General features: G+C 36.4%; 1 protein-coding gene and 1 pseudogene across 2 annotated transcripts in view; one reads left to right on the top strand and one right to left on the bottom strand.

Annotated features, from left to right (window-relative positions):
- HACE1 (HECT domain and ankyrin repeat containing E3 ubiquitin protein ligase 1) overlaps nucleotides 1-24,603 on the top strand; it is a 99,336-nt gene that overhangs the window by 67,133 nt on the left and 7,600 nt on the right. For both annotated transcript variants that reach the window (XM_072642937.1, XM_072642938.1), the window contains exons 18-20: nucleotides 6,116-6,265; nucleotides 9,566-9,762; nucleotides 24,066-24,197. In XM_072642937.1, coding sequence (XP_072499038.1) covers nucleotides 6,116-6,265; nucleotides 9,566-9,762; nucleotides 24,066-24,197 — 479 coding nt within the window. The remainder of the gene's footprint in view (nucleotides 1-6,115; nucleotides 6,266-9,565; nucleotides 9,763-24,065; nucleotides 24,198-24,603) is intronic.
- On the bottom strand, nucleotides 3,877-6,108 carry LOC140526590 (V-type proton ATPase subunit D pseudogene; annotated as a pseudogene).

The following is a 24,603-nucleotide window of genomic DNA, read 5'->3' as shown; positions in this document are numbered from 1 at the left end:
TGACCTACAGACAGTGGGGAAATTGAGTGGCAGTCCTAGGGTGAGGAAGAACACTGGTGTGGTGGAGGTGGTGGCAGCTGTGGAAAGGGAATCTTACTTGAGGAATAAATACCTCTCCTTTGATCAAACCACATTGGAGGAACTGAGAATTTACGGGTCCCTAGAGATATCTTGGAGAACAGTTGCACAAAACCTCTGAAGCCTGGGGTAATATACCCTCCACTTGACAACTGGCTCGAAAGCCAAGTAATTGACTGGGAAAATGCCCAAAAAAGGGGAAAAAACAAATAAGACTATAGAAAGTTTCTTAGTGAAAAGATATTTTCTTCCATCCTTTTGGATGAGGAAGATCAAAGTATACAACCAGAGGAAAACAGCAAGGTCAACACTCCTACAACTAGAGCTTCCAAAAAAAAAAATATGAAATGTTCTTAGACCATGGAGGATCTGAAAAAGGATTTTGAAAATCAGATAAGAGAGGTGAAAGAAAAATTGGGAAGAGAAATGAAAGTGATGCAAGAAAATTGTGAAAAATCAATCATCAGCTTGCTAAAGGAGACCCAAAAAATGCTGAAGAAAATAACACCTTTAAAAATAAACTAACCCAAATGGGAGAAGAAGTCCAAAAAGCCAATGAGAAGAAGAATGCCTTAAAAAGCAGAATTGACCAAATGAAAAGGAAGTCTAAAAGCTCACTGAAGAAGTTAGCTCTTTAAAAATTAGAATGGAGCAGATGGAAACTAATGACTTTATGAGAAATCAAGAAATTTTAAAACAAAACCAAAAGAATGAAAAAATAGAAGACAATGTGAAATATGTCATTGGAAAAAGCAATTGACCTGGAAAATAGGTCCAGGAGAGATAATTTAAAAATTATTGATCTACCTGAAAACCATAATCAATAAAAGAGCCTAGACAGCATCTTCCAAGAAATTTTCAAGGAAAACTGCCCTGATATTCTAGAACCAAAGAGTAAAATAGAAATGGAAAGGATTCACTGATCACCTCTGGAAAGAGACCTCAAAAGGAAAACTCCTAGGAATATTGTAGCCAAATTCCAGAGTTCCCAGGTCAAGGAGAAAATATTACAAGCAGCCAGAAAGAAACAATTCAGGTATTGTGGAAATATAATCAGGATAACGGAAGATCTAGCAGCTTCTACGTTAAGGGACCAAAGGGCTTAGCATGTGATATTCCAGAGGTCAGAGGAGCTAGGATTAAAACCAAAAATAACCTACCCAGCAAAACTGAGTATAATACTTCAGGGGAAAAAAATGGAATTTCAATGAAATAGAGGACTTCCAAACATTTTTGTTGGAAAGACCAGAGCTGAATAGAAAATTTGACTTTCAAATACAAGAATCAAGAGAAACATGAAAAGGTAAATAGGGAAGAGAAGTCATAAGGAGCTCATTAAAGTTGAACTGTTTGCATTCCTGCATGGAAAAATGATGTTTGTAAGTTAGAGGGATTACACACACACACACACACACACACACACACGTATATTTGTATATATACAAACACACACACACACACACACGTATATTTGTATATATACAAATATAGGTGTGTATGTATGTGTATATGTGTAGGTATGTATATGAATGTATGTGTGTGTGTTTATGTGTATATAAACACACACAGACATAGAGCTGAATCTGAAGGGAGAATACCTAAAAATAAAATTTACTGTTGAGTGGAATGTAGTAAGAGAAAGAGAAAGGGAGAGGTAGAATGTAGCAAATCATCGCACATAAAAGAGGTAAGAAGGAGCTTTTACAGTGGGAGAGGAAGGGGGGGGGATGAAAGGGAATAAGTGAGGCTTAACCTCTTGGGATTTGGCTTAGGGAGGGAATAACATGCACTCAATTGGGTATGGAAATCTATTTTACCCTGCAGGAAAGCAGGGGGAAGGGGATGGGAGAGGGAAGATAATAAAAGAGACAGCAAATTGGGAAAAGGAATAATCAGAGGCAAACATTATCGTAGGGGGACAGATCAAGGGATAGAATGGAATAAATGAAGGACAGGACAGGATAGAGGGAAATGTGGTTAGTTTTTAGCAACATAACTGTTATGAAAGTGTTTTACATGGCTACTTTTGACCTATTTTGAATTGCTTACTTTCTCAATGAGGGTGGGTAGGGAGGGAGGGAGAGAATATGGAACTCAAAGATTTAAAAACAAATATTAAAAATTATTTTTGCATGCAACTGGGAAATAAGATGTACAGGCAGTGGGTATGGAAATCTATTTTGCCCTACAGGAAAATACAGGGGAGGAGGATGAAGAAAGGGAAGTGATAGAAGGGAGGACAGAGTGGGGGAAAGGGTGGATGGGATGCATACTGTCCAGGGGTAGGGAATGGGCAGAGATGGGGAGAAAATTTTGAATTCAAATTTTTGTGAAAGTGAATATTGAAAACTGAAAAATAAATATTATATATATTTTTTAAAAAAGGCCTTGACCTAGCAATGGAATCTGAGAAGGACCTGTCAGACATGTAGGAGGAGGATCAGGATATAGCAGTGTCACAGAAACCTAGAGAGTGATTGATGGTTTCAGAGACTATAGGGAGGTAGAAAAAGAATGATTGAGAAAAGGTCAGTAGATTAGTCAATTAAAATGTCATTGGTAATTTCAAACAGAGCAGTTTCAATTGAGTGATATAGTCAGGAGCTGAATTGCAAAGGCTCAAGGCTTATGAACAACTATCATAATGAGAGCCAGAAACTACCAGCTCTTACATTCCACCTTATTTTAGTACACTGGACATAGTGTTTTCATTCATTACCACCCTAGAGAAATTAAAAATTGTAGGTGTACAAAGTAATTGCTGTTAGATTCTATTATGGTTTAAAGCTGAATATGAAAATTCCTTAAAATTTGAACACTTTTATAAACTATCTCTTCCTGATACTTGTTTTGCCTGGTCTGATTTCGTAAGCACAGTGAGAAAGGGAAATAGAAGGGGAAAGAGTTTTTAAAATCTTCATTTTTAAGTTGAGGGTCTTTGGCATTAGGTTTTATATTGTAATGGGTTCTAATAATAATTAGTTTGCTAACCTCTTGCTTGTTAGCGTCATTGTGATGCTTGTTTTAACTTCCAGCTTTTAAGCCTCTTTCCTCTTCAGTTCATCCTCTAAGTTTATAGGTTTACAGATAGAGGATGGAAGTGAACTTTGATATCATCTATTTTAAACCCTTCATTTTACATGCAGATAGGGAAATGGAAGCCCAGAGAGGTGAGATGACTTGCCCAAGATCACACAAAGAATAAGTGGCAGAGCTGGCATTTGAACCCATTTCCTACAATGCCAAATCCATTGTTCTTTCTACTGCTTTTCTGCACAGTTGCCGCAAAATCTTCCTCAAGCACATCTGACCACATTACGCCCCTGCTCAAAAATCTACATTGACTCCCTATTGCTGTTAGCATGAAATACAAACTTAGTCGTGAATTTAAAGCTCTTCATATTTATCTCTGGCTAACATTTCCTAGCTTATAGTATTTTACTTCTTTTTGTCAGGTTCTGAGTTCTTTGCAAATTGGCTTACTTGCTGTTCCCAGAATCTGGCACAGTATTTGTTGCTGGAATGGAATACTCTTCCTTCTCACCTATACCTTTCAGAATCATTAATTTCCTTCAATGTTTAACTTGTACCATCTCCTCTGCCTTTCCTGATTGTCCCTCCTTGTTAGAGCTTCCTTCCTTTTTACATACTTACTATAAGATGTATCTCTGTAATAGGATGTAAGCTCTTTGAGACCAGGGTCTGTTTTTAATTTTATCTTTGCATTTCTAGCACCTAGCACAGTACCATTCGCTTGGTGTTTAATAAATGCAGAGTGGATTGAGTTAGGTATTTTTTTTCATTTTTAAATTCTTTTACTCTGCTTATACTACATTTACATAGGAATTGGCAGGATTTCTTCCATAATGGAGGGGAAAGTCTTCTTCCATAGGACTAAGACCAGCCATGCAAGAAAAAAAGATGTGAAGTTATTTACACAGTACTAGATTGAAGCACATGGTGACAAAAGCAGAGGCTGAAAGTAGATTGAAACAATGGCTGCTGTATACATAGGAATCAGGCTACACATCAGCATGAATCACTGCTATATTCAAAGGGATGTTTCTCAAATATGATTAAAGCATGAAACACCACGACTCTGCTTATATATACAGGCCCAGAAGGGGAGGAATAACAATAGGTCATAGTTCCACAGGTTCCTAGGCTGGTCAATTACCACTAAATAGCAGTAGGTCCTACAAATGACTGATATAATCATGATCTCTCCAAATAATCTCAATAACTTAATTTCAACTAGCGGAACTTGTGGACTATAATAAATAGCCCCATTGCATATACAACCTGGATACCATGTATTATAAGAAAATCACAAGACCAAGACTATGAATAAAGAAGACTATAGAATAGGAAGGGCTATTTAAACAGATCTTTACCTTTTTCTTCAGCCAATAGATTAGCAGGCTCCAACACTTCTCCAGATGCTTTCCGTAACTCCAATTTTCTCTCTGTTTTCTCTTTGAGAACCTTCTTCTTCTCCTGTATTTTCTTTAACCTATAAAGCTCTTCACGTTCTCATTCATCCAGTTCTGTGATGATGTAAATAAGCATCTGTTCAATCCGGGGAATGATCACATGCTCAATGGCATTCACCTGTCTGTTCATAATTTTAACGGACTCATCCAGTGTAACAAATGATGTCTGCAGTGATGCTAGTTCCACCAGCAGCTCCACTGCTTTGGCATAGTTCCTCTTCAGTTTGGCCAGTTGTTCTCCACCTCTGGCCAAACCAGTCAACTCATAACTGTCAGCTCCTTGATAATGTTCAAACACTGGTAAGGTGATACTTGCTACATTATCTTTCTTTGCTCTGATCTTCACTTGGGGTTTGTTCACATTCTGAATAATAGTGGTACTGAAGTCGCCAGCTGTGAATTTGGCTTCCACAAGTGAGAAAGCAGCTTCTCGCATCACTTCACCCATCAGCATTTTGGTCTCAATGATCTTCTTTAAGATATGCCCAATTTGAAGAGTCAAGGCATCACATTTTTTCTTTAGGAGGTTTTGGCCTGTCTTTACACCTTTTAATCAAGCCTTCATAATGGTCTGTGCCATTTGCAAAGGGAAGATGTTGATGCAGTCTTTGCCAGACATGGTGGTGGCAGCTTGGTCCCCAGGCCTGTCACTTCTGGTTTCAAAGCCGCCAGTCACTGCCAATGGCCTCCTGCACTACCTCCTCCTCCTCCTCATACAGTCAGCTGGGAAAGGTCCGAGTTAGGTATTTTGTGATAAGAAGGGATTCTTGTGATGGGTAGACTTGGTGCTTTCTTTTTTTTGAACATGTACCATCTGGCCCAAAGTTTCAGAATTGGTTTTTATTGTTTCAAGATAGTTTTGGTGCTTGGAAGTTGCTATTTTTATTCCATATTTTTATATCTCCTTATTCCTTGCCTATTTACTCCACTTGGAAGCACCTACATACTTTTCCATTTATCTAAATTACATCCTGTTATGTTCCTCACAGTGTATGGACTGGACTCTTACTCCTCTTACAGACATTTTCTTTTCTTCATTCAAAGTTCAGTGAAAACTTATTTCTTGCACAAATACTTCCCTTGATAAATGGAGGTGAATTAATGATTTTTTCTTGTCCCTCTTTCTATTGAATAATTTAAACATTCTACAGATATTATTACTTTAGAAGCTTATTCACAACACCAGTATTTATTAACTCAACTTTGGTCAAAGCATAGTCTGTTTGTGTCATAGGACTCTATGAATTATTATGTCATCAATGAAATAATGTTTTTATAGAATGTAAACTACTCTGGGGCAGAAAGGTTCTGTCCCTTAACCATTTTGCGTGTTGGTTGTTTGAGTATGCTGTTTATATTTTGTAAATTTGATCCTGATATTTTATTCTGTATTCGTATTGCTGCCCAGGGAACTGGAATAATTTAAAGTAAATGAATACATATATAGTCTTTTTGATAATTAAAATTATCATGTTTTCACACTATATGCTACCTTTCTCCAAGTGGAGAATAAACCTTTTTTTTTTTTTTTTAAATTTCAAAAGGAACGACTTTTCAGCCTAATAGCAACTCATATGTCAATCCTGATCACTTGAACTATTTCCGGTTTGCTGGACAGATCTTGGGTTTAGCTTTGAACCACAGGCAGCTGGTCAACATTTACTTTACGCGATCATTCTACAAGCACATTCTTGGTATGATTCTACTGTTAATTCACTAAGGCCTTATTTAGACAATATTTTTCCTCAACTTTTGGAAAATTTGTTTTTGTGTTGGTTTGAACATGAAACAGATTTAGTAGCTTCACCTAATGCTTGTCTTTTCTCATTCTTTTTAAATTTTATCTTAACCATAGTCATAAATCCCCCAGTATTATGCAGAGTTGTCAGGTAACGGGAGGGTGATAGAGCAGCATAACAGGATGGATCTCTGAAGATGTTTAGTTTGAAATTATTGAAGAGTAAGATGCAAGTCATGCTGGAGGGATCAAGGAGCTTAAACTCTCAATATCTGATACAAGGGATACTGACATCAGTGCATGGACAAAGCATGAGTAACATGGTAGAGGGGCAGCTAGGTGGTACAGTGGATAGAGCACCAGTGCAGGAGTCAGGAGGACCTGAGTTCAAATCTCACCTCAGACACTTGACACTCACTAGCTGTGTGACCTTGGGCAAGTCACTTAACCCCAATTGCCTCATCCTGAGTCATCTCCAGTCATCCTGATGAATATCTGGTCACTGGATTCAGATGGCTCTGGAGGAGAAGTGAGGCTGGTGACCTACACAGCCCTCCCTCACTCAGGAACAAAGTCAAGGGCAAGTCATGTCGTTATTTCTCTGATGGCATGATCTTCTTTGGCAACAAAGGATGAACACACATGGTAGAAGAAATTTGCGAAGGGAAAGATCGTTTGGGCTGAGTCAGGTGGTGGTAAATAAAAGGAACTTAACTATGGAAAGGGTAAGATGAAGAAAGGAAAGAAAATAGTGGTTATTTTAGAACACATACATGCCAAGGATTATTGTGAGATAGGCAACAGAAGAAAAAACTACATTGTGGAACACTTTTGAGTGTGAACATCGGGAATTTGTACTTTATTCAGAAGTGGGGAACTGCTGAATGGTTTTTGAGTGCCACAATGACATTATAGAGTATTAGGTAGGCCCAAGCCTACCTCTCCAGCCTTATCCATTATTTTCCTTTCCTCACTTTCAAATACAACTAACCTGGCATTGCTGTTTCTTAACATACAGTAGTTTGCTGCCCTTTTCCCAGCCTTTGCACTTGCTGTGTCCTACGTCCAGAGAGCACTCCCTTCTCATTTCCAAGTCTTAGAATGTTGTCCTTCAACATTCAACCCAAATGCCACCTTCTACATAAAACCTTTACTGAGTTCCCCCAGCTGTTAGTGCTTTCCTCTCCAAAATTACCTTCTTTTTATTATGTACATGTGTAAGTGCATGCACGTGTGCGCCTGTTGTCTCACATGTGTGCCTGTTGTCTTCCTCAATAGAATGTAAACTTATTAAGGGCAGACTGTTTCATGTTTGCCTTTGTATCCCTAGCACCAAGCGCAATACCTGGCATACAGAAAGCGCTTAATAAATGCTTATAGGAAGACACAGGTAGAGGTTGTTATTACAATGGGATAAAGGAACAAGGAGAAAAGGAACAAATATTTATTAAGTACCTACCTAAACATTTCACAAATATTATCTCATTTGATCCTCACAACAATTCTAGGAAGGAGATGCCCTTGTCTCCGTCATACAGTTTCCTCAGGAAACTGAAGAAGATTCAGTAGACACAGAGCTGATAAGTGTCTGAGGTTGGATTTGAACTGAGGTCTTCTTTACTCTAGGCCCAGCACTATAGCTACTGTGTCACTTAGCTGCCTTAGTTAGATTTGTTGCAGTAGAGGATGTGTGATGCTAGAGACAATGCAGATGTAGCATTAATAATAGGACTTGACAGCTTTTTAGATGCTGGATGGGAGGTTTTATATGTGAGGCACAGGGAAGAGTCAAAGATATCTTTAAGATTATAAGGCTACTGGTGATCTAGAAACAAAAATGAAGAAGGAGGGAGAGAAATATGAAGGGAGAAAAGACAATAATGAGTTGTTTTTAGATATGTTGAGTTTGAGGGCATCTGGTACTGCAGTTCTGAGAAGAGTTCCAGATTTGAGAGTTGTGCATAGAGGTAATAATTGAAGAGGGGAAAGTTGAAGAGAACACCTTAGATAGAAAACACCCACATATGGGGGACACAAAGAAGATGAGTAGCCAGCAAAAGAATGTACAGTCCTATGAAACATCATATCGGAACCCAGAATTTTAGCTGCGTTGAGATTTTGAATGTCAAAAAATCCTTCCTTGATTTGTCTTCATTTGCTGACCTCATTTGAAGCTAATTTTCTTATTAAAAGAAAACTTAGTTTAAGTTCTTTCAGTTAAGTTGGGAAATAGCCTAGAAATTTTTTGTTATTTAGATTGTTTTCTTTGAGTCCAGCTTTGAAAGAACTGAATGAATTTTAAAAATTCATTGACCATATTAGGAACATTTTATTCACTTGTTATTTTAAGGTTGAGTCTTAAAAAGTGACTCATTATCTAAGCCCTGTTAGGAAATTGAAGAAATATTTTTTCAAGGGCCAGAGGTACAGAATCTTGTTCCTTTGTGTTCCAAATCTTTATTATTTTCATTTGTTATTCCTATCACTTAGTTGTTTTATAGCAGATTAATTTTTAAGAAAGTGGACCCCAAGTCATTACAAAAAAAAAAGAGGATTTAACTAAAATGATGCTATAACACAGTGATTTGAGTATAACGAATTTTTTTGGAAAAAAATAAAACCAAATCAAACCTAATCTTTTAGTTGAAAGAACAAAAATGTGATTTTAATTGCCAAAAGTTTTTTACATTAAATATGTATGTTAAGAAGATATTACATAATGTGACTACAACCAATAGAATGGTCACTTAGAAAATCTTATATAGGTCTTTAACAAAGCTTTAACAGAGCTTTTTATGACAGTATGAAAGGCAGCATAGAGAGCTGGCTTCAAAGCCAGGAAGACATGGGAGTTAAGCCCCACCTCTTATACATATCTGCTCTGTGACTGAGGCAAGTCACCTTTCAATGTCCTAGGAAGTTTTCTAAGACTTTAAGGTTTAAAGATATCTGCTTTTATTGATAGTGGGAGTTTCCTCATTTGTGAGTACTCTATACCAATGAAATCACAGATCCCCTTTGCTTTTGAATTCTTCATGCATCCTTTCGTGGTAAAGAATCAGGAAAGCAATTGCACTTAAACATAATAATTCTTTGGGTTCTTTCCCAGTTTTAGGAATAATATTAAATTATGTTGAGTTTAGTTTTATTTTGCAGTTTTACCATAGATCAGTAGAGGGCAATGTTCTACCATAAAACAGACAGAAAGGCAGAAGGATTTTATCATCTAACAATTTCATATATATATGTTTTTCAGGTATTCCTGTAAATTATCAGGATGTGGCATCTATTGATCCAGAATATGCAAAAAATTTGCAGTGGATACTGGATAATGATATTAGTGATCTGGGTCTAGAATTGACCTTTTCTGTTGAGACAGATGTGTTTGGAGCAATGGAAGAAGTGCCTTTGAAACCTGGAGGTGCAAGCATTCTTGTAACCCAAGACAACAAAGTGAGTATTCTCATTTTCATCTTGGTCATTATTAGCTTGAGAGTTTTGCTATTACTTGTTAAGAAAATTTTACTCACTTTAATAGTTTTGTTCAGTATTTGTAAGGAAGGACCCTGAAATCTTACAGAAGTTTTCAGTATTGTACCATCATATATTGAGAAAGTATTGCTTTGTTTTTCCTTTCTGAAAGGTAAAGTAGCCAAGAACCTAATTCTGGCCACACCTTTTTAGTGTATATTATTAGTGTTTCCTTAAATCATTAGTTATCTTTGCTGTGAAAAAATGAGATTAGAACCAACAACTTAAAGATCAAATTTGCCTTAACAAACGAGTACTATTGGTTTAAAAAAATAAACTCACACAATTAAAATTAGATATTTTTACATAAAAGTAGATAAAATTAGATGTTTCGTTGAATAAAGTATAGGACAGTACATATTTCAGTATGAAATAAATATGTTAGATGTACCACCCTTTTTCCATCACCTTTAAAACCTACTACTCCTGAATTATGAACAGTTTTGTGTTCCAAAAGTTAGTAAGTTGGTTTTTTTAGAGCTCAGTCTATGTTTTCCCATAGAATTATTGTTACAAATAGTGTTTAGGTTTTTATATAGGCTCATACATAAAAAGTTTGTTTCACCCATACTTTCTCAGGACAGTCCTGGTTTATGGAAAGAAAGTAAGCTTAAAGAAATGAAGAAAAAAAGAGTTCATAGGTTGTAGAGTGTTAGAGGTAGAAGGAAATTTGTAGCAATCATTTTTAACCCCCTCATTTTAAACACCCTTCTCTTTTGCTAGGCCATATGTTGTAAGAATTGTCCTAGGCTGAAATGCTGAGGACCTCTGCATTGCAAGAAAATCCAAATCTATCCTCCTGGCTTGGCTTCTGGAGTTTAGAGATCTGTTTCACCTGATCTGTGATTCCTTGTTCTTCCTGCACAAGACCTTTTGCCACTAGGCAGCTAAAGAGCAGAGGGGGGGTCTTTGTTGGGAGTGATAATTAACTCAAGATGCAGTGAAAGGAACTCTGTGGGAGGCTTCAGGGAGATAGAGTTTTGATGATGAACTTAATATTGTAGAAGCTGGAGTTTCCTGGTTGGTAGTTCCTTAAACCAGTGGAATTACAAATCCAATAAAAAATAATAATCATTTGACATTTGTATTGTGCTTTATGGTTTGCAAAATACTTTATACACATTCTTATTTGAGCCCCACAACAGTCCTGTTAGGTAGATGCTACAAGTATTGCTGTCTTCATGTCACAGATGAGGAAAGTGAGGCTTAGAGAGGTTAAGGGAGTTGTACATGGTCATGCACCTAGTAGCACAAGAAAGTGTAATTAAAACCAAGGTCTTCTGGATTCTAAGGTCAACACTTTGTTTGCAATGCTATGGTGATGCTTATGGGGTCAGTGAGTAGTAATTTTGTCGAGTATAGAACGGGGGTAACATGAGAGAAATCTAGAAAAGTAGAGTGGTCAGATTTTGAAGTGCCTTGAATGGCAAATGAAAGAATTTGAACTTTATAAATTAAGTGGAAAGGGGATATGGAAGACATCCTGCAGACCCCAGCTTGAGTAGAGTTCTCATCAGGTGGCATTAAAAAGGAGAAGGGTGTTCCAGTTGTCCACTGGCCATTTTCGATGATTTTGTATACATAAGGTCTTTATATAAGTTGAATGGATAAAAGCATATAGATTTGGAAATGAAAGGGAGTCACAGGTTTTCAGAGTTAGTAGGGAACTCAGGCCATCTAGGGAAGTCATATGCTCTACAATAAATCCGAAGGTCAGTTATCCATCTTTTGCTTGAAGACTTCTAGTAAAGGATAATCCAGTGCTTCCTGAGGTTTATGTTGATTTAATTTGGAGAGGGTCTTATTGAATTCTTTATGGTATTTCTTTAGCTCATCCTCTGCAGCAAATGTAGATGTGTAAACTGTAGTTTTCATGGTGATTTTTTTGCAAGTGTTTATCTTGAGAGTTACAGTATAAGGTAGCCAAGAGTATCCCATAAAGTGATGTGGCTTGATACATTTGCTCACATGATAAAATCAACTATTGCCATCTTCTTTATTTACCTTTACAAGGAGAAGCTATAAGTTATCCTTCCATTTAGCTGAAACTTCTTTTTATTTTATAGTTTCATTTGTAGCAAAACTGTTAAGATTGATTAGTTGCATTTATTGTAGTAGTGTGTTCATTTTGCAAGAATCTTACATTTCAAGAAATGATAGCTAAGTTAATGTTTATATAGACAATTTAAAGCCTGTGCTTCCTTTTCTTCACTCAGCCTCCATTATTATCACAGAAATAGAAGGGGCCACATGGGACGGAGGACTAGTACCTGGTTTTATTTGTTATGTGGGTTGTCATGGCCAGTCACCAAGTGACCAGCTTGTTGGGGATAAGCACCTCTATACTAAACTAGTCTGTTCTTCACTGGGACAGACTTGAAGGATCAAATGAGATAATAAGTGTAGAGTACTTTGCAAAACCAAAAGCATTATATAAATGTTAGTTGATGATGATGATGATGATGATAATGGTGGTAGTGGTGATGGTGATGGTGATATGCCTTTCTAGCTTGATTTAACTTGACAGAGCTTCTGCTCTATTTTGAAAGCCTTCAAGATTTTAGGGTCATCTTCATGCTATACTGGGGCATTAGAGTAGGAATACAATAAGATATTTCCACTTTAATGGAAAGAAAATGGAGATGGTACCTTTATAGTTGGATATAGTTGAATGTGTGTAGTTAAATCCTGAACTATATTTATTAAAATATATTTATTAATTTAATTTTTGGAAGAAAGAATTGTCTTTTAAAAATATTTTCAAAGTTAGTAGGCATTGACTTCTTAGACATTCTTAGGTTATATACACAAAAGCAATAATATTTTTATATAAACTATTGCAAATTATTTTTTAAAAATTTGATACCATTTTTGCAATACTTTTATCATCTGCCACAAGTCTCTCTTCTACTCCAGTCTGTCCTCCATTAAGCCACCAAAGTGATTTTGCGTAAGCATAGATCTGACCATGTCATCCCATTAAACATTGGTTCCCTGTCACCTCTAGTATAAAATTAAAAAAAAATCTTTTTGGCATTCAAGGTCCCTTCATATTCAAATTCCCTGCCCCATTCCCCCTCCCCCTGGCAGTCTTCTTATAATTACAGCCTCCCATGTTGTTTTTGACCCATTGACACCAGCCTCTTTGCTAGTCCAGGAACAAGACACTCCCTCTTAGCTCTGGGCATTTTTTCTGCTTGCCCCTGCTGTTTGAAATAATTTTCCTCTTCATCTCTGCCTTCTGGCTTCCTTTGACTCTCTTCAAGTCACAACTAGAAATCCCACTTTCTGTAGGAAGCTGACCTGATCCCTTTTAATTTTTTTAGGACCTTCCTTCTGCTGATTATTTCCTATTTACCCTGTATATAGCTTGTTCATATACATAAATGTTTGTTTTCTGTCTTTTCCCCATTAAATTGTGAGCTCCTTGATAGCTAGAGCTATCTTTTGCCTTTCTTTGTTTCCTCAGAGCTTAGAACAGTGCCTCGCAAGTAGTAGGCATTTAATAAATGCTCACTAACTGACCTTCAGTCCTGCTTACAACCCTCTTCTCTCTTTCCTAACCAGTGACTCATTCCTTTTTTAAAAGAAGAAAAAAATACCTTTCAGCATGAACAACCCACACTGAGTGTGACAGTGTATATAACATTCCCTATTTATACAGCCCTACCTATACAAAGAATGAAGGTAGGGAATGGTACATATATCCTTTGGAAGGAAATTTTTTTTCAGTTTTAAATCTCATCAGTTACCATTAGTTTTATACAATTAATGTGTAGAAAGTAACCAGATTTCTGAATCTTAACTGGGGTTTGCTTAAAATTTGAGAACCCATTTAGGATTTCGGGTCATTTAGACCAAATCACATTAACATTTTTAAAAAAGTTTTACTAAATTAAATATCAATTTTCTTAAAACAGATCTTATAAAAAAAAAGGTGATTTTATGATAATGAATACTTTTATAACATAGTTTACTCTTATTTAGAGAGGAGGCTTAGTATAGTGAAAAAAGTGCTAGGCTTAGGTTACAAGGACTAGATTTGAATTTTGGTTTTGCCATTTATTAGCTGGATGACTTTTCTATAAGCAGAAGCGCTTAACCTCTGAGTATCTCAGTTTCCCTCACCTATAAACTGGTGATAACTTAAATAATTTGCTTTAAACCTTATAGGGTTGAATCAGTATGTGAACTATTATTTTTTGTTTTCAACAGATTCAGATTTGTTTATATATCTTCTGAAAGGAGGAATATGTTCATCGATTCATTTTAAGAAGATATATTAGATGCCTAGATTTATAGATATCTAAATATAGATATTTATTTCCATAATGATTGTTTTTATTACCATCAAAGAAACTTAGGGAGGGTATGAATGTTAGCTTTTTTCAGAAGTGTGAAATTTCTATTGTCGCTATTTTAGAGTAAAACTTTTTAAACTTAAATGTATTCTGACATATCATGCTGTACCTCTTAGTCATTAGCTGGCTATTATACTCATTACTAATCACTTGGAGAAGTCATTTATTGCTATATTTTCTTGAAAGACTGGTGTAACTTTTTCAATTAATAAAAGTATGTTAGATAAAACACCTTTGGGGTTTTAAATATGTATAATAAAATTTGCAATAAATATAACTTAGGCAAAAGTATGTTTTGAAAAATACATTGAATATAAAGCTGTCCCATAGAGTTTCTAAATTTGAGTGTCAGTATTTTTGTTTTGTAAAGTCTAAGGGGGAAAACCCATGGGATTAACATTTGAAAATGCCTGCTGGAACTAAGGAGTTAACAGCATTTGATCATTTGTCATTTCTTCTATTCAGATTTTAGTATTAGTTCTTGACTTAGATGATATATTATCATTCTAATAGTAAAAGTATCATTGATGTTATTTTAGATGATTATTTTTCTGGGTGTGTATGTTATATCCTCAAACTATAACTTTGTGAATGATGAAGGGTAATTTTAAAATGGAAAAAGGAGCGACTTCTTTACATCAATTGGAATATATTTAAGTCACTTGTAGCAAGGACTGTCTTTTATCTCTTTGTATCCTCAGCTGTTTACGTATGTGTATATATGTATGAAACATATTTCATTAGGAAAATTTATTTAGTCGTTCGAGTCTGTCTCTTCATGAATCTATTTGGGGTTTTCTTGGCAAAGATACTGCAGTAGTTTGCCATTTCCTTCTCCAACTCACTTTACAGATGGGGAAACTGAAGCAAACAAAGTTAAATGAGTTTTCCAGGCTCAGACAGCTGAATAAGGGTCTAAGGCCAGGTTTGAACTGAGGAAGATCAGTTTTCCTGACTCCAGGCCAATGCTCTATCTATTGTACCACCTAGCTTCCCAATTAGGAGAGTAGCAGTATAAATACTTATGGTCATTGGAATTCAAGTGACATTTATCATGTGATAATAACTTTCTCTAAGTTAATATTTCTACATACAGTTCAAGATGTTTTTATTGCGGTGTCGTACCCTAATGTCTTATTTTGATGTGAGGTGACACAAAGTTCTCAGAGGCTTTGTCAGTGAAGGACACATTCTGGCAAGTATTTCCAACCTAGAAGAGTTTGAATATGGGCCCAGCCCTAGACTTCTGCAAGAAGACTAGCCTATATAAATTTAGAATGATAATCATCAGTTGATCAGTTTTTTGTGGGACTATAATAGAACTGAAAGACCATCTTTTAAGTCATTTTTTGTAATGTGAAATTGTAGCTCTTTTGCAGTAATATTTGAAGTAAATTTCAGTCTAAAATTTCTGTGTGTGTGTATGTGTGTGTGTGTAGAGATAGGTAGCTAGAAAGCATGAGAAAAGCAAAACCTATTACAAATGTAGTCAATCAAAACAAATTTCCACATTGGCCATATCTAAACAAAATTTTTTTTGTTTTATTCAGCATTCTGAGTCCTTCATCATTAGTCTTTTGTAAACCTGGTTTGTCATTTTTTTTGAGGAGTTCAGCACAGTAGTATTCTGTCACATTTATATACAATAACTTGTTTATTCCCAGTTTATGAGCACTCCCTCAGGTCACCTCAAAAAAGATCTATAAATATTTTGGTACTTTCTTAAGAGTTTGTTTTGCTTAAAATTCATCCTTCCCTTAATCTACCCTTCCTCTGATTCCTCCTTCCCTCTCCTTCCTATTTTCCTATTGAGCAAAATGGAATTTTGTATTTAACTCTGTGTGTGTGTGTGTGTGTGTGTATGTTCCCTTGTAATCAATTCAGATGAGAGTGAAGTTCAAGTGTTAGCCATTTCCCCTTCACCATCTCCTTGAGACGTAGAACCCTGATTCTGTGAGATAATTTTCCCTAACTTTGCTTTCTCTTTCCCCTCCAGCACATTCCTCTTCCCCTTTCCATTCTTTTCTTAAGACCATCAAGACAAAACGTAACCACTCCCAGGCCTTGTCTAATTTTACTCCATTAACCCTGATGATGATAGGAATCAGGAGACACATGTAACATTTCCACATATTTGAATGTAAGCAGTTTATCCTTGTTAGTTATCATTGTTCATTCATATTTACCTTTTTATGTCTTTTTTCCTCTGTGTTTGACCTTCAGAATTTCTCTGCAGCTCTGGTCTTTTCATCAAGAATGCTTGAAAAGACCTCTTATTTTACTGAAGTCCATTTCCCCCCTGTAATTATTCTTCTCAGGTTTGCTGAGTAAGATATTCTTGGCTCTGAGCCCATATTTTTTGCCTTCTAGAATACAGAACTAGTATTCCAAGTTCTGTGCTTCTTATAGTGGTGGCTGCTAAATTATGTGTGACTCTGACTTTGACTTCTTAGTACACAAATTCATTCTTTCTGGCTGCTTACACTATTTTTTTCTTTGACCTGGAAGCTCTAAAATTTGGCTAAGATATTCCTGGAGTTTTCATTTTGGGGTTTCTTTTAGGAAGTGACTTTCTATTTCTATAGATTCTTTCTATTTCCACCTTGTCCTCTGATTTGAAGAGATTTGGGCAGTTTTCTTTTAAGATTTCTTGAAGTAGGATGTCTAGGCTCCGTCTCTCCTTTAAGGCTTTTGAAGCTTTGTAAGAAAATAGAAATTTTGGTTAATCCTTTGTATTTGACATATTTAGATAAGATCATCGTTGTAAAATGTTATTGAAACTAGACATGCAGTTACTGCTGGTATCAAATTTCTACTTAATCTTTTTGTTTTTGTTTTACATATTGAAATTATTTTTATTTTGTTATCCCATATCAGCTGCCAGACATAAAGGTTAAGATGGCTAAATTTGCTGAAATTCATTTACATTAAGATTTTTAAGGAAGTTCTTACTTTCCATTTACTTTTCTTAACCTATACCAGCCAAATATTTATGTAATCTTAAAGAATCTCCAATTTTATATTTTGTTGTCTGATTTTATAGAGAGTCCTTGGGATCTTTTCAGCAAAGTGTAGATTAAGTTCATTTGACATTGTATGCCACCTATCTTAGAGATGAGTTTTTGGTCTATGTTATCACCTGTCTAGGATAGACTTTAAGGGGAAATGTTTCAATTTTTTATTTCTAACATTTCTTCTAATACCTACAGATTTGGATCAAGTGAGAATTTAGCTTTAGTTCTTTTTTCTAATTTCTTTTATTTATTTTTAGTTTTCAACATTCATTGACACAGGATTTTTAGTTTCAAATTTTCTTCCCATCTCTTCCCTCCCCCCACCCCAAGACACCGTGCATTCTGATTACCTCTTCCCCCAATCTGCCCTTCCTTCTATCACACCTCTCCCTTCCCTTATCCCATCTCCTCTCTTTTCTTGTAGGGCGAGATAGATTTCTGCCAGGCCTAGAGGCCTGAGGGCTACCCGAGTCTTACCTTACCTCTATTGCAGGTCTTCGGTTGGCTAAACCAGATAAACGTATGAGAGAAGAGACTTTCCGGAGTCGAACAAGGGTTAAGCTTTTATTCAGGGTCTCGGTTACATGTGCAGGGGAAGCTCTTCCTTAGGAGGGAGAGAGAAAATCTCCCAAGGAGGCAAAGATCTTATAATAAGAGATTGGAAGCAGAAGTGTAAGTGGGGAGAGAGGGGGAGGGGAGAGCGAAGAGAGGAAAAACGGAGCCTTCTGTCCTGTAACGACCCCTCCCGAGCTAAGAGAGCCTTCAGGCTTTCCTGATCCTAATTAAGCTCTCCGGCCACATAGTTTGCACCTGAATACCGTGCCTGTTAGATAACAATAGGTGTGCCCAGATCCGGGACAGTCTCCAGGGGGATGCTCCTCCCATCACGTTTCTCACGGGAAGAGGCGGAAATACACGAGATTGCTCGGTCTCACTCCTCGATTCCCTGGTGTATTATGGGGGGCCTCATGAGAACTCTAAGATTTAGAAGTTCCCACCTTTACCCGCCCGAGACTGTCCACATGGAATTGAACTTCCACCCCCAACAGATTTCTGTATCCCATTGCCTGTATATCTTTTTTCCCAGTTGCGTGTAAAAACAGTTTTTAACATTCGTTTTTAAAACTTTGAGTTCTTCTCTCCCTTCTTCACTCCCCACCCCTACCCCCCACTGAGAAGGCAAACAATTCAATACAGGTTATACATGTGTAGTTATGCAAAAAACTTCCATAAAAGTCTTGTTGGGTAAGACTAACTATATTTCCCTCCATCCTGTCCCTGCCCCCCATTTATTCTATTCTCTCTTTAGACCTTGTTCCTCCTGAAAAGTGTTTACTTCTAATCGCCCCCTCCTCCCATTTGCCCTCCCTTCTATCATACTGCCTCACCCCACTTATCCCCTTCTCCCTTACTTTCCTGTAGCGTGAGGTAGATTTTCATACCAAATTGAGTGTGTGTGTTATTCTCTCCTTAAGCCAAATGTGATGAGAGTAAGCTTCAGTTTTTCCCTCTCACCTCCCACCTTTTTTTCCTCCATTGAAAAAGCCTTGTCATGCCTCTTTTATGAGAGATAATTTGCCCCATTCTTTTTTTCCCTTTCTCTTCCCAATATATTCTCTCTCACCCCTTAAATTCATTTTTTTAGATATCATCCCTTCATATTCAACTTACCCTGTGCTCTCTGTCTATATGTATATAATCCCTCGAACTACCCAAATACTGAGAAAAGTCTCAAGAGTTACAAATATGATCTTTCTGTGTAGGATTATAAACAGTTCAACTTTAGTAAGTCCTTAATGATTTCTTTTTCCTGTTTGCCTTTTCATGCTTCTCTTGATTCTAGTGTTTGAAAATCAAATTTTCTATTCAGCTCTGGTCTTTTCATCAAGAATGTTTGAAAGACCTCTATTTCATTGAATGAATGTTTTTTTCCCCTGAAGTATTATATTCAGTTTTCTGGGTAGGTGATTCTTGTTTTAATCCTAGTTCCTTTGACTTCTGGAATATCATATTCCAAGCCCTTTGATCCCTTAATGTAGCAGCTGCTAGATCTTATGTCATTCTGATTGTATTTCCACAATACTTAAATTGTTTCTTTCTAGCTGTTTGCAGCCAGATCTCCTTGATCTGGGAACTCTGGAATTTGGCTGCAATATTCCTAGGAGTTTTCCTTTTTGGGATCTCTTTCAGGAGGTGATAGGTAGATTCTTTCAATATTTATTTTGCCCTCTGGTTCTAGAATATCAGGGCAGTTTTCCTTGATAATTTCTTGAAAGATGATGTCTAGGCTCTTTTTTTGATCATGACTCTCAGGTAGTCCCATAATTTTTAAATTGTCTCTTCTGGATCTATTTTCCATGTCAGTTGTTTTTCTGATGAGATATTTCACATTGTCTGCTATTTTTTCATTCTTTTGGTTTTGTTTTATAATTTCTTCATTTTTCATGAAGTCATTAGTTTCTGTCTGCTCCATTCTAATTTTTAAGGAATTATTTTCTTCACTGAGCTTTTGGACCTCCTTTTCCATCTGGCCAATTCTGCTTTTTAGGGCATTCTTCTCTTCATTGGCTTTTAGGATCTCTTTTATCATTTGGGTTAGTCTAGTTTTTACATTGTTATTTTCTTCAGCATTTATTTGGGTCTTCTTTAGCAAGCAGTTGACTTGTTTTTCATTGTTTTCTTGCATCATTCTCATTTCTCTTCCCAATTTGTGCTCTATTTCTCTTACTTGATTTTCAAAATCCTTTTTGAGCTCTTCCATGGCCTGAAACCAATTCATATTTTTCTTGGAGGCTTTAGATAGAGGAGCTTTGACTTTGTGGTCTTCTGTTTGCATGTTTTGCTCTTTGTCACCAAAGTAAGATTGTATAGTCTGATTCTTTTTTCAGTTTTTGCTCTTTTCCCCACTCATTTGCTTGACTTTTGAGCTCTTTGTCAAGATAGATCTCTACTTCCGGTGGGGGTGGGAGGTGTACTGTCCAGCTGCTTGATTCCCCCACAATCTGTGGGACTAGAGCTCCAGAAACAGTCACTGTCTCTGCCCCTGCTGGTACTGTGGCTGCTGTGAGTTTCTCCTCCACCTTCCACTTCTGCTGCCCTGGGGCTGGGGCCAGATCACTCTATTCTCCCTCACCGGTCCCTCAGGCTTTTTCCACTGACCTTCCAGTTTGTCCCTGCTGTTTCGGGGTCCTGAAGTCTGGAAACTGCCACAGGTGTGAGAGGCCTGCTTAGGTCCTGTCTGTGCCTGCGGGGCCCATATTGGACTGCGCCTCGCTCTCTGTGTGGCGAGACAGACACTTCCCAGCGACCTTACAGGCTGTGTTGGGCTGGAGATTTGCTTCATTCTATAGGTTCTGCAGCTCCAGAATTTGTTTAGAGCTATTTTTTACAGGTATCTGTCTGGGCTTGGAGGCAGCGCTCTAGAAAGTATGTGCTGTTACTCCACCATCTTTGCTCTGCCCCTCCTCCCCCCAGCTTTAGTTCTTACATAATAAATTGTTTCAGAATCTCTTTATGTAGATACTTTGACTCCTGTAAGTTTTTCCACTGTATATGGAGTTGAATGCATATAAGAACTATTTTTTATAGAGTTAAAATTTGGATTAGAGGGTTCAAAATTACTTTGTATTTTCTGTGATCATTTTTCTGTAGATAAAGTGAGTCACATTACATCATGAAAATGCTTTTGAAATATTATCATAACTTAAGATGTTTCTTAAGTTAGACCAATACAGCAAGCTAAGTAAGATCTGTTGGGAGATCTTGCCTCGAATCTTTAGCGTGTAGGAAGAAAAGCGGTATTAAGCAGTTTGGGGATCTTACTAACATTTAGAATGAGGAAGTACAGAGTTGGGTAAGGAAGAACCTCAGATTTGGAATTAGAAAACCTGGTTTTGAGTCTTTTGCATCTTAAAGTTGTATGAGCTTGAAAAAAGTCACTTAAATTTTCCAAGCTTGAGTTTATTCTCTTCATTTGTAAAATGGAATCAATGAGATCTGCACTATTTCCTCTATGGGATTGTTGTGGAGAATACATGAAAATATAGGTCAAAGTCTTTATGTTAAGCAATTCTGTAAATAAACTGATACCTAATATGAGTATTACTTTTAAAAAAACATTCTTTTAATAGATATGGTAACTTATTGGAAAACCACACATGAATTATTTCTAGAAATCTTGGCATATATTGTCTTATTTCAGCATACCTGAAATAATTTGGCAGTTTAATATACTGTTGGCATGTACCTTGAATATCTGAAGTTTTTGTTTTTTGAAATGTGTTTCTTATGAATGATGTGACTGTTACTTCTGAAATTTACAACAGTGCTATAGTTTATACAGCCTGAGGTACTTTTTGGAAATATCATCTTGTCAATTGTATTGACCCATCCCAGTTGAGCTGATGCATGTTAGTAATGAATGTTTGAGCTTTATATGTATACCAGTAATATATACCCTCAAAAGACGTAATCGAGTCTTTCAACTTATTTGCTAAAATAAGTTACCAGGAAGTTTTAAGATGTTTTGTCATTCATTCTAATAGGCAATCATAAAATGTTAGAGCTGGTAGATCCAATAGCTATTAGACTATAAATCCAGTCTTTGGATTAAATGAGATGGCCACACAAATCTCTTTTTAGAAAGAGATGGCTACAAAGACATTAAATAAAAGATCAGGAGATCAAGCTCAGGTCTTCTGACCCCTATACTATTTTCAGTTTCAAATTCTATTTCAGTACTGTTTCTACTGCAACTCAGGGGTTTTTGACAATAACTCAGTAACTTTGCTCTGTGCCTACACTCTGCTAAGCAAAACAGTCACACACACACACACACACACACACACACACACACACACAGAATTAGTGAATGAATGAATGCGGGAGGGCCATGAGAGGGAGCGTGCTTATAACTGGGGAGATCAGGAAAGATTTCATATAGAAGTTGGCACATTAGCTGAGTTGGAAGAAACCAGACGGTCCAAGATGCAGAGGTAAAGGGAGCATAATTCAGGATTGGGAGTGACCGCAAGTTGAAAAGCACAGGGATATGGAATGTTAGATCTGTGACACGGAGATTCCAGCACCAGAGAAGAATAATACATAAGAAGACTTAGAAAGATAGGTAAGGTCAGATAATTAATATTTGATCCTAGAGGTAATCAGAAGTCACTAGAATTTATTTGGTGTGGAAAGATGTGATCAGACCTACAGCTTGAGGAAAATTACTTAGCAGCTGTGTGGAGAATGGATTAGGGAAGGGAGACTTGAGGCAGACTTGAGACTTGAATACAGTTAGGAAGCTATTGCAGGGTCCCAGGTGAGAGGTAAGGGATAATCAGGATTTGAATTAGGCTGTTATATGAATGAAAGGGAATTGGAGAGATTTTGTGGAAATAGATGGCAAAAGATTTGGCAATTTGTGACTTTGTAGGTTGAATGAGAGTGAGTAATAAATGAAATGTAAGTAAATAAAATGAGTGAGTAAATAAAATGTTTAATAGGAATTGAAAATGAGGGCGATTAAAGGGTGCAATGGACAGAGTGACAAGTCAGGAAAATTGAGTTCAGTCAAACATTTACTAGCTGTTTGATCCTTGACAAATCACTTACTCCTGTTTGCCTTAGTTTTCTCATCTGCAAAATGAACTAGAGAAGGAAATAGCAAACCATTCCAGTATCTTTGCCAAGAAAACCCACAAGGGGTCAAGAAGAGTCAGACGTGACTGAAAATGACTAACCAGCAACAACAACCATCGAAAATACGACAGAAACAGTTCTTGGGCAAAAAATGTAGTGTATACTTCAGAATGTGTAAAGACCATGATATTAATTTGAATGAACAGCAACCACTACATGATGTCCTAATATATTAGGCAGAAATGAAGCTACATAGAAATAAATTCTGTTCATGGCAAGTCAAGTTGAAGAATAAATTTTTAGGACTGGGGTTATTTTCATTTCAGTTTTTCTTCTCTGCCCAGAAACCACCAGTTAATACTGCAAATGATTCTTCCTGCTAGAGACCGGACTTAATAAACTTTAATGTTTACTGTAGTTTGTTGTAGGGAAAGTAGCACATGTAATAGCTGGCATGTGATATATTTACTTGTGAAGAGACAGGCTGGTTTCATTTTTGTGCCAGGGGAATTTTTGTGCCAGTTCATTTGCAGTATTGAGAGTGCTTTGATGGCCAGAAGTCACCCGCAGTTATAAGTGTTTCAGAAAAGCCATAATCAGTGAACTGCTAGATAGCTCTTGCTGACTGAGGGTATGTGATATTTCTCTTAAAACAGAATATCAGGTGTTGTATTCCTTCAAAAGAAGGAATAAATGAAGAGAGATCAAGTAAACATTTTTGGGGGTGGGGGGAGGCCCAAGGAATATGCTTTTCTTGGAGGATAAGAATCAATCAAAATATAATTGCTGTGAATATTTAAAGTTTAGTGATTCAGATTTTTGTTTAGAAAACACAAAGTCGATAAAATATAGCTACATATTTTATCATGGTCATATAATTTTTATTCTTCGTGATGCCAAAACTTATTTTGATAATGAATTGAATCATTCAACATTTTTTTCAATATGAGCATCCATTTTATAATGAGTTGATATTTTTTAAAAAGACTTCTTTGAGCAACAGGCAGTTAGTTTGTGCTTAGCTGAGGTTTTTCAGTATATCATTTACTTTGTAAATTGTGTCCATATTATAGAACTGTAATCAATTTATGTGAATTTATACCATTGTGGACAGATTTAATCTTTTGAACCGAGGAAACATATTGTTACTGCTTTTTTTTTTTTTTGCTACATTAAAGTTTGTATTTCTTTGTCACATTTTTAATTACAGGCAGAATATGTCCAGCTTGTTACTGAGCTCCGAATGACAAGAGCCATTCAGCCTCAGATCAATGCTTTCTTACAGGGCTTCCACATGTTCATTCCACCTTCCCTTATACAACTTTTTGATGAATATGAACTGGTAAGTGGAAGTATCTAGTCTTCTAAGTACTGACAAGACTTAACTTCTGGTTTTATGTTATTATTCAGAAATTAGATTTTGACCTTTGGATGTATGTGTGTGTGTATGTATGTACACACAGATACACAGACATATACATGTATGTGTGTATATATATATGTATATATATTCTGCTTATATGACACAGAACATTTAATGCAGTTGTAGGATTGTTGTTGTTTTCGTTCTTCCTCTTTCCTGTAATCATTCAAGGAAGTTGGAATAGTATGTATGTAAAACTGCTTAGATTATTCCTTTTAACAACTGATAGATTAGAAACTTGGAGTAATGAAATACAATATACATAAATATAAAATCACACTAGGTTAAAAACAATCAACTTTACAAGTGCATGATATAGGAGTTT

This window comes from Notamacropus eugenii, chromosome 2 (genome assembly GCF_028372415.1).
Source record: "Notamacropus eugenii isolate mMacEug1 chromosome 2, mMacEug1.pri_v2, whole genome shotgun sequence".
Taxonomy (NCBI): Eukaryota; Metazoa; Chordata; class Mammalia; order Diprotodontia; family Macropodidae; genus Notamacropus; species Notamacropus eugenii.
The sequence above is the reverse complement of the archived record's forward strand: the minus strand, read 5'-3'. Positions and strand labels throughout refer to the sequence as shown.